This window comes from Alligator sinensis, unplaced genomic scaffold (assembly GCF_000455745.1).
Source record: "Alligator sinensis unplaced genomic scaffold, ASM45574v1 scaffold770_1, whole genome shotgun sequence".
Classification (NCBI taxonomy): Eukaryota; Metazoa; Chordata; order Crocodylia; family Alligatoridae; genus Alligator; species Alligator sinensis.
In genome coordinates, this window is record NW_005843060.1 from 108,899 (window position 1) to 119,775 (window position 10,877).

The 10,877-nt window shown below is 46.2% G+C and overlaps 1 protein-coding gene across 1 annotated transcript in view; it reads right to left on the reverse strand.

Annotated features, from left to right (window-relative positions):
• Positions 1–2,324, reverse strand: part of LOC112548265 (C-type lectin domain family 12 member B-like) — a 4,830-nt gene extending 2,506 nt beyond the window's left edge. Inside the window, exons 1-2 of the mRNA XM_025193508.1 lie at positions 2,270–2,324; positions 1,065–1,207 (exon numbers count right to left, since the gene is read on the reverse strand). Of these exons, the coding sequence (XP_025049293.1) occupies positions 1,065–1,207; positions 2,270–2,297 (171 nt within the window). The 5' untranslated portion in view covers positions 2,298–2,324. The remainder of the gene's footprint in view (positions 1–1,064; positions 1,208–2,269) is intronic.
• Positions 2,325–10,877: the final 8,553 nt, after the last annotated feature.

Here is a 10,877-nt window from a genome sequence, read left to right on the forward strand (position 1 = left end):
AGGGCCTGTTCCTCAGCAACCCTCCTGGGGTAGAGAAGGGAGGAGGTGAAGATAGATCCACTAGTCCATATCTTCTTGCTCGATCTCAGAGCCTGAGAGCTTAGCACATGGTGGGGCAATGCAGGGCACCACCTTCAGCCAGTCTCACTGGCAGGGTCCAGCTCCTTCAGCACTCAAGGAAGATGTTTCAGAGAATCTCAGAGACAGCAGAGTCACCCACCCTCCAGTCACCAGCAACATCCACCCTGCAGCAGAGCACCTAAGATAGAGACTGGGCAAAACAAGGAGAGGGAGGATGACAGGGAACTTGACCCTGGAGCTGTGGATAACTCTGCTCATACAAGGCTTGAGGGCAGAAAATGGAATTTCATGTCTACGGAAGTAACACCTGTACATGGGACCCTGCCAATGGATTTTGCCTTAATTTTTTTTTTTTTTTTTCCATCACACATTGCTTTTTTCCAGGTGCCAGTCAGACTTAAAAGTCCAGCCAAATGTGCAGACTGAAGGGACCTTTGTGCCAGTTAGGCCCAGATCTGTATTGGGTCATTCAGGATATCAGTGCTTTTCCTTTAGTCTAGATGGACCGTGAGTCAGACGCACTCCCTGTTTGAACACCAGGGCACAGCAGGACATCCTGCTCCCCAGGGGCTAGCAGCCAACAGAGCCGTGGTCTACCCTCATCACTGCACATTGTGGCAAAATGTCCTCTTCCAAGGATTACTCTGCCCCTGCATAAGGGCCAGTGCCATGCTGGCCATACTTGTTCTGACACATATTCTAGTAATATTGTACAATTACACCCACAGCTAAACAGAAACATGAAAAGAAATGAAGCATATAGATATTTAAATGACTCCCTAATTCCTACCCCTCACCGTTCCAGTCAGACAGCCGTCTAATGTGCACTATGCTTTGCAGACCTCCAAGCCCTCAGGACACTGCTCTTGGAAGTACCCAGATGAGATTTGCCCACAGAAAGCCCAGGTCCAGGCCCTGTATCCTCTCTCACTCCATCCACCTGGCTGATTTGCACTGATATGTTAAAGTGGATACATACTCACCCGTTCCTCCTGATTATCAACCATGAGCAGCTTGGCAGCCTGAGAAATGCAGGAGGATTTGCAGTGTGCCCAAGTTCTTTTTTCAGGAGAAAAGAGGTAGGACTTGTCTTTCATACGACTCCACCGTGATGGACATTGCTCCCCTGCAACAAACTCACACACCACAAATTAGCTCACCCCCACCCCCACACACATATTTTCAATGCTAGGGACATTGACATCATGAAAACGGGGATTTCATGCTCTCCTGATTCCACCACCTCCACTGCTTGCGTCTCTTGGGCCCAGCTGTGGGAAGAGGTGCATTTTCCCCACACAGCTGAAGGGGAAGGGGCCTTCCCCCTCCTGGAGTGGCGGATGCTGCCATGCAAGGAATAGCACGGCTGGTTTCCACAGCCATAGGAAAGGTAAGAGGCCAGGCAACCACCACTATCTTGGCAAGGCCAGGCTAGGCCCCTCATCCCCAGGAGGCTTTTCCACCTATCTAGTGTTAACTTATCAGAGCTTGAAATTGATTCCTGCCCCACGGCGGGACAAAGGGCACAGTTGCAAAATATTCCCTGAATTCAAAATCCATGTTTCTCCCAGAACATGTTCTTTTGGTTGATTTCTAGGCATTTCATTCTGTTCTGTTTGGGTTTTATACACCTTTAAAAGCTCATGAACTTACATTTTGGAATGAAGCATCAAGTTAAATGGCTGCACGAGGATTATTTGTTTTAAAATGCTGGTGAAAAATGTCACTTCAACAATTTTGAAACTGTCCAGCAGTAACTTTGCTTTAGAAATGTGTCTAAGCAATCTTGTTTCAAGAAGGGGTTGGTCTCAGTGAATTTGTGACTTCTGGGGAAGTAACATTTTGTCAAAAGCTCTCTAGAGAAGTAGCACCCACTCCTGCTGGATGCAAGGACCCCCTCCTACTTCCAGATCAGTGGAGGGGAGTCCGTTCACTGGGGCAGTTCAGTACTCCCCCAGTTTGGCAATGGGAGGAAATCTGAGAGGGCTGCACTGAGAAGGGAGCCAGTGATGTGTCTCTATCCTCGACCCGTGTCTGTAACTGGAACTCATGGCAGGATCCCAATGAGACTTCCTCATTCCCAGCCATCCCTCCTTGGCACTGAGGATGACACTGCAACGCAAGGCTTGCCTGACAGACAGGTCTGGATCTGCGCTGAGGATACAGAAGTTTTGACTCCAGGACTTACCTTGGTGAGGAGGCAGGTCCTGAGGCATGTCTGGACAGCCCGTGCTTTGGGGTTGGCAGGTCGTCAGCTGCTGGCTGTGGTGTCCCTGTTGCTCCGTGCGGTTTCTTTGCTCCCACGGCCAGTCATTGACTTAAACAAGAGGACAGCACAACCATGTCTATTATTGCAATGGTTGAAACAGTGTCACTGTTTAGCAAAGGGCAGCACTTCTTGGCTTGTTTTTGGGAGGAGTGTGGCAATGTATAAAATGCATTTCCTACTGAGCCCTGCAGAGTCCTGCTCAGGGCATCTGTCCCACATCATTCTGATTGTAGGTTGACACCAGTCAGTCAACCATCATTTTTAGGTGTCCTTCTGAGTGAAAACATGTCCATCAATAATCAGAACAAACCAGGGAGACCATTACTTCTTATCCTGAGCCGAGAGAAAGACTGATGGTCTCTCCTGTGGAAACCCCCTTTTGTATTTGAAGACTGTTACCAAATTCCTCCTCAGTTTCCATCTCCAGACTATCTAACCCCCCCACACTTATGTTTCCTAAACCTCTATTTTCTGTTACTTGTGCTCCACTTTCCCATTAGTCCCCCTGTCCTGAAAATGAAGGAACTGGGCACGGTTCTCCAGATGAGGCCTCCTTGGTGCTGTATGGAGGGCATGAACCACTTCCTGTGACTTGCATGCAACAGTCCTCTTAACATGTGCTCAAACTGCACTCCCATTTCTGTAATATTCTTTTTCTTCCTTACAGATAACAAAGAGCGTTCTTTAGAGTATCTCCATGTGGCATGCAAAATACACCTCTTGAAAGGAGAGAGAAGTAGCTACTCCTGGATAATTCGTTGTAATTACCAATCCCTTTGGATTGACGGATTAACTTGGCTTTACTACACCTGTCATATACAAGGCCATCAGCTGTTTGTTGGGGTTTTTTTCTGTGCAGACTTTTAAGATCTATATCCATATTCCAGTCATGTGAACCAACCACCAAATCCTTGCTCTCCTGGTTAGAAGGTGATGCAATGGCTCTTTTTACAGTAGGGAATGTACTGCTAATAATTTGCAAAAGTGCAGCTAAATTAATTAAAGTAGTAAGATAGCCGGCTTGCTGTAATATCAAATGACTTCCATGTTGCATAAAAAACATTCATTTGACAAAAAATACAACACTGTCGTTACTGGAAAGAATTGAAAATGGGTGATGATTAACTGGTAAACAATTCATCTAGGGCTTGCTGAACTCTGTATGTTGAAAATACTACACAAAGACTTCCCCATGCAGCCCAGGACTGGCTGGGAACTGTTCTGGTGCCAGCCCTGCAGCTGTTTCCCAGCCCCAATCCAGGCAGGGGGCTTGGAAAAAGCTGCAGGGGGAGGGGCAGGTCCCAGCCCCCTGCCCCAATCTACTGATGGGGCAGCTAGCAGTGAGGCCCATGGCAGGGTGGGAATCCTCACCCAGTTGGAGGCTCACTGATAGCTGCCTCACTGGTAGATCGGGACAGGGGGCTGGGACCTGCCCCTCCCCCACAGGCTCCTTTCAAGCCCCTTGCCCCTGATTAGGGAGCTGGGAGCTCCCTCTTGCTGGGTCAGGGGGACATTGTCCCAGCCCGGGCTCAACCATCGGAGCTTGCCCTGGCATCAGGCAGCTCCTGTGGGCAGGGACCAATTTTCCAGGCCACACCAGGAGACAGCAGCGTTCGTGTGTGTAGATGCGCCCAATGCAATGTGCCTGCGATCCCTTCCCACCTGCTTCCCTTGTGCTCCATATGGGGAACCTGGATAAATCAAGATCTAAGGGGTGACCCAGGCTTTCTGGTTCCTTCCATGCCTACCTGGTGCAGTCATGGCTGTGAAGGTTTCCAGGCTCTTTCATAGCATTTTTAGGGGCTTTCCATAGACCTGGGGCTCCCAGGACTTCAAGGCATTGACACAAGATACGGAGCAATTTAATTTCTGTAATAAATATCCAGGTGTGGGCTTTTTCCCCCAACCTGGTTTGAAAATACTTCCAAAACCACAGTTCCAAAACCACAGTCCTTTTGTGCAGGAGTGAAATTCAGTGCCCTACTACCCCTTTTGTATTATCTCAGTGCATTTTAGTTTATTTGTTTTCACATGGACAAGCCAAGATTTTCCTTCATGTATCTAACTCCCCCACATCGAGGGGAGGGCTTCAGGGTCCACGACTGTGGGTTATATAATACCCAAAGTCCTGCTGTATTCTGGTGCCCAGTGAGTCATGGGATCACTGTTCATCCAGAGTAGGAATGTGTTTATAAAGAAAGATACTGCAACCACATGTAAACTAATAAGCTTCCACTCAGCTCATGTCCCAGCTTTGTCTCCCTCATTCCCCAGGTGCTGCACTCTGCTTAATACTGGATATAGCCCATAGAGACATCTACTATTTGAGTGATATACTGCAAATAATATAGCATGTTAGCCCCTTCCTAGAGTCATCAGAAAAAAACTGCCTGCCCTCTAAAACATTGAAAGGACTCCTGTCAGAGCTGTAGTGATTCCTCCCCTATGAACTTACCTTGGCAAAACAAAAATCCTGTTGAGATCAATAAAATTAGGCAGAGAACTCCAAGGACAAGTGTAGCAAGCTGCCAGTGAAGAGGTGTAGCTGATGGATCTGGTAAAGAAATACAATTAATGCATCATAAAAATTGACAACAGCTAAATACAGAAAACACTCTGTGTCACATAAGATATCTTGGAAAGGGAGAGGGAAAAAGCTTGTGTGGACATCTTTTTTAAATGACTCCTAGAAACAGTTGTGCTTGATGAAAAATAGTGAATGGGGTGGCAGGAGAAGAGAGCAATATGTCAAGAAGGCTCTGGGCCATGTCCCTGGGAAAGTGTTTTGACAGAATTCTTCTGCAAACAAATGTATGAAGCAAGTCTTGTTTGTGCAGTCATGGAAAGGGATGATGTGAAGGCAACAACAGTTGAACTAGTTACTGGAACAGGGAACCAGAGCAATGGTAGGAGGGAAATGCTCGGTAGTTGTGTGCATACTTATGCAGCAACATGGTTTGTGAGCATGGACACGATTCTGGGGTGTCATCACTGTTTCATACCATCTCTAAGTTCTTGAATGAACAATTCTTCATGGGCAGGGCAGTCAGGATGCTGTAAACACTCTAAACATGCCCTCTTTGCTAGTCCAACACTTGGTGAAATATCTGAACCAATTTTTCCCACTGTCACTGTCTACAGTCAAGTAAATATGAATAGTAGCCCTAGTGATTAACACTGGATCATAGCATTAGTGGGGACAGGTAGACCATGGCATTTAGCTGCCTTGCCTTATAGCTGATACCCTAGGGACAGAGCAGCACTGTCCGGACAGTTGGAGGTACCAAAGAACAGATTCATAGGGAAAATCCCAAATGGCCAAAGTACCTTCATGTGACTCCCCACAGCAGGCTGAGATGTGATTTTCTAGTTGTTTTCTGCAAGGACTAAAATCTGGTAGTTTCCTGTTACAGTTTTTAACTAGAATAAATCACCTGTGCATCATCTTAATATGTGTGTATGTTTGCTATACCAAGTTATATAACACAGGGTCATGTCCTAACCAAGTAGTGCAGCCAGTATGGAAAGTGTGTTATGAGTATGGTTAGCAGGGCAAGTAAGTGCATTTGAGCTGCATTTGCTCTCATGGGGGTGCATTAGGCTCTGACCCTGGAGGTCTGGAGCACAAAACTCCAAATGTTTTGAAACAAGGACTAGGAGGCTCCCAAGGGCTTTACCTTTATGATATTAAGGAAGATCATTTTGAATTCTTATGTAATTTTTCTCCCATGTTGACATATGTAGTAAGTGGTGTAGCAAATGTCTGATTGACTTCTGGGGTACATCACCTTTTTTTTTGTTTCCTTGTTTTTTAATTTCCCAGCAGTTCCAGTCAGGCTATTATCTGAGAACAAGCTCAGATTTCCTTTAACATCAAAGTACGATTCTTTGACTGATTGGTTGGACAGAAAAGCTGGCCCCTTAAATGCTCCAAGACAAGGAACATTTTTTAAAAAGTACCTTTAGGGGGCATTTATTGTGCAGGGTAAAGGAACAGTAAATTGGCTGTTTACAAGCTGTAGGGAGGCACTGTGCTACAGGATGACTCAGGTGAGAAGTCACATGGCAGAGGTATCATGCAGCAGATGGATTCAGGACATAGTGCACAACCTGGGTGTGGAAAGTTTTTGTGTATAAGGTGATAACAGAAGTGTGAAGGCCAAATGCTGTTGTGAAACTAGGAAAATGTTACCCTTATTTCTCCAGCCCAGGTTTAGGCTGCCCTCAGTCTCTCTGCACTCTGTCTGCTGAGCTCTTTCACTTCTCTGTTGTTCAGGCAGGTCCTGAAATTTCAGCTCAGAATAAGTTGCAGTTTTCTTCTGTCTGGCTGATGAGAAATGGGAACAGAGTGTTTAGACTTGGCTTTGCAGGGGCTAACAGAACAATGAGGCCATGGACAAAACACATGTAATAGGAGGGTCTCTGGTTTGCCTATTATCTTTGAGGGAACATAATATTTAGCAAAGTCATTGGAAACAGAGATAAAGGACAGGTGTTGTAGCTTAGGTAGATGCAGGAGACAAAATCAAAGGGACTCCAGAAATATTGCATCTCAGATGGGGGGCAATGAAAATAATCCAGGGCCAAATGGAGAGAAAGTCTGAGTGAAAAGATTATTGGCAGTGGATTATACAGAGATGCTGTGAGCTTACTTTGTTTTGTGATCATTTGTGAGGAAGATGAATGAGGGATTGAGAGCTGCTCAAACACTGCTCAAACAAACCAATGATTTGGATATTTGCTGCTGATATTTTCTTTCACCAAGTGACTGTGACAATCCAGTACTGTACAGCTTTAAGTCCAAGCATTATATACAGTGGTTTCCCCAGCCATCATTATAACAGAAAATGCCCTTAGCATTGATATGTTGGATTCAGAAGAAAGTAATTCCCTGGGTGATTGTCAGAGCCAGACTGGACCTTGTCCAAAAGTGATGGAGCCATTTCCTGCTCAGGGGGGATGTCTACATGTGCAGTTAGTGCTGTATTGGTTTATCACAAAGTAATTTAGTGCAGAGTAAACCCACTGTAGGTGAGCATCTACATGCACGGCCATTTGGTAGCAGATTTGCTTCTCATGGCACTATCCTACTCCTGGCCCCCTCTGGTTCTGTGCTGCTCCCCTGGGTGGTGTTGCCTGGCCACCTGAGTTTCTGGTCCAGAGCAGCCTGCAGTTTACTGCCATTGCCCTTTGTGACTCTGTTGCGAGAGTCTGCGCCCACCGTGCAATGGCTACTCCACCCCTAGACCCCAGGAGTGATGATCCATGCCCTGGGCTCCTGGTCACTATCCTGCTCACCATGCCTCACCGCCATGGTGACTGCTGCCTGGCCCAGATCAGTCTCAGCCCTGGCTGCCCCACCATGCTGGACAGCCCCACTGTGCCCATAGGGCCTTGACTTTCAAGCAGCACTAGCATGCTGACCAGTCGTGCCCATACTCCCATATGTAGGTCGCTAGGCCCTTATACATGTGGGCATTGGATCATCTGCCCCAGGCAAACTGGCTCTGGATCTCAGCCTTGCCCCACAGTGCTATATGGCTCATGGTCTCATCCTGGGACCAGTTCAACTCCACAGCGGCAGTGTGTGGTGTTAGGGATGACACCAGTGTGGCTCCCTCAATGGCCCTCAGGGGCTGCAGGTGAGAGTACAGGTCTGCCAGGCCCCAGCAGGTGCCTGCAGTGCACGGTGTAGAGGCATGGCATGGGACAGGTAAGCAGGCAGTGGGACTGGGTCAGGGGCTAGCACCAGGGTCCGGGCAGGCTGCTGTGGGAACTGGTGGCAGTCAGCAGGTGGCACAGGCTGCCAGGATCACCACACCGTTTTAAAGGCAAGGCTTGAGCAGGGAAAAAGCTGCCCTAGCCCCGGCCAAGGCTGTTGGCCCTGGGGCTAGGCCCAGGGTGGCCCCCTGATGGCAGGGCTAACTGGAAGCAAATTTGCTCCCAATTGGCATATACACATTCACTACTGTGCAGTTATTATCGCATGGTTAATTTGCTACTAGCATTTACAAAGCACCTGCATGTATAAACAGTGATGCTTTACCAAACAGTCAATTAGTCACCTGTATAGTAAAGCATCTCATGTAGATGTTCCCAGGGGAAATAAAGGGATAAAGGGTTAGATTCTCACTCAACAATGAGTGAGAGAAGGACTGAAGGGAGGAGGATGGCACCATGAGCTACACAGCACCTTGGGCAGTGTGTGGCGCTTGGCAAAAATACATCTGTTCCTGCACTTGCGCTACTCAGGGTGCCAGGTGCATTAACAGGAAATGGTTGGATGATATGTCCCTTGAGGTCCCTTCCCACCCAATGACTCTATGGTGCTCTTAGACTAGCTCCTGACAATCTAATGCAGACATCAGCTATAAACCCTTAGAGATAAGTAGTGAAAAGCCTTTGAAGAGAACACCCCAAGAATGCAGGGGTTGCCATTAAGTGCACAGAGCTATCAGGTTTATCTGTTTCATATAAGAGGACCAGATTCCTGCAAGCAACTTTATCAGAAGCAGAGAGCAGCCTGCAGTGAGCTCTGGAAAGACTGTTTTGCTCTGAAAACTGGCTACTTTTTTTCACAAGATGACACAGGTGCCAATACAAAACACTTGGAGAAGATACAGAACTAAAATCCTTAGAAATGCATGCAACAGGGCTTTCTGGCTGTGAAAGCAAGCAAAGAGAAGAGTGTAAAGGTAGGTAATAGGGGTTTCAAAAGTTGAAAAACTGAAAGTTCAGAACATCTTAAGCAACCTGAAGAAGAGCCTTGACCAAACAGCTCAGGAGACGTCTCCTTTTTTCTAAGCAGGGTTTATTTCATGACAGCTAATGATCATACAAGAATGATTTTGAATTTCTACCTTGACAAAGCTATCATTTCTTGAGTCATATTTGATTCCATGTCTTACCTTTGTCTCCATGTTTCTGCCTTTTAGATGGATCACATTTTAGGTCTGAGTAGGTTATCACAGGCTCATTCATGACAGCAGTACTACAGAGAGAGAAATCATAGCCTGGGTAATTTGGGTGGCACTCAGTGAGAAACTGATGGGTTTATTAAGCATCCTGATGTCCTGACATAGCTCTAGGAGAGGCTAGACTTACTGTACATTTTGTAACCAGATTAGAAGAAAAATCTATATTCAGAGAATGCTACGGTTGCAAAATTACTCAGGAGTTACGAGACACCAGACTTAATGTGGCCTTCACAACTTTCATTCAGGTCTCTTGTGCAAATGCATCCTAATGCCATCATTAATTACAGAAGCACGTACTTTTCTCTCCCCCCTCACAGGTTCTGGCCTCATTCCATGCACAGTATGGATGGTGTTCACCAAATACGTATGTGTTCAGAGAGTTGCCTGCGTGCATGAATGAGTCACTATGCCAAGTTATCATTTTACCTGAATGTGCGGCCTCATCTCCTATCTACTGCACCCTATTGAACTCCTGTCTCATGTACAGAATTCCAGGTCCAAAAGGCTATTTGGGATATTTCAGAGTGAGGCACCTGAGTCTCTTTCTGAATTTGTCCCTTTGTACTTTACCGGCATTAGTTAATGTATCTTCACAACTCCTGGCCTATTTCAGACATTTCCTATGTAGGAACCATAACACAGAGCATAATGCTAAATTGACCAAATTGCGAAGTAATTCTGGGTACACCGTCCAAAGTGGCTGGGGTGCAACTTTGCAGAGCAGTTCTCTGTTTATAGCATCTGTTTTGTTCAAAGGCTGGCGCTCGCTCTCCTCAACAGCGGTTCTGAGCGCACAGAACCTCTTCATATCGGATTACATGTGGCTCTCACATCAGGCACTCCAACAAGGAGGAACACACAGGGAGTGGCAGTGAGTAAGAAAAGTCCATTTTGTGACATGCCCAGCATCACTCAAGAGCTCTGCGGCAAAGACAGGGAAAGAATCCAGTTCTCCATGGTAGCACTCAGCTGCCTCAAACACCAGAGTGTCCTTTTTTGTGCTGGAAAGTGGAAATCCTTGTCTCATTCATTAGCAGAGCTACAAGCAAGTGATAACAGGGTCTTATGGAAACTGTCATGAATCATTTGCAATAGGGTTGTCACCTACTCTACTTGTATGAGCTACAGTTGCTCATCACTCTTCTTATCAAACAAAAAGAAAAAAAATGTGATTCTATAAGAAAATGTGACAGTCTAGTATCAGTTTGGTAAAAAAAAAACCCTGCACTGTACTCCAGGGTAGAATGGGGAGGGGATGGGTACCAACAGGACACACCTCATTTCCAATCAATCTTTGAAACCAAAAGCACATTTATTTTATCTAGCAATGTTGTTGTGAAAGGTAAATATTTTTTTTTCCCATAGGTCAATGTATGACCTCTCATATCCACCTACTCATCTTCAAGAAGGGATACAACATACTGCTTCTCTCTGGATCAATTATTTAACAACCCTGTAAATGATCACTGAGCTGCTATGCTCTTCTGCACTGGCTTTGTCGCTGCAGATACATTTGTGGTTTGAGTCAAATATAGCTTCTTTTCCTAAAC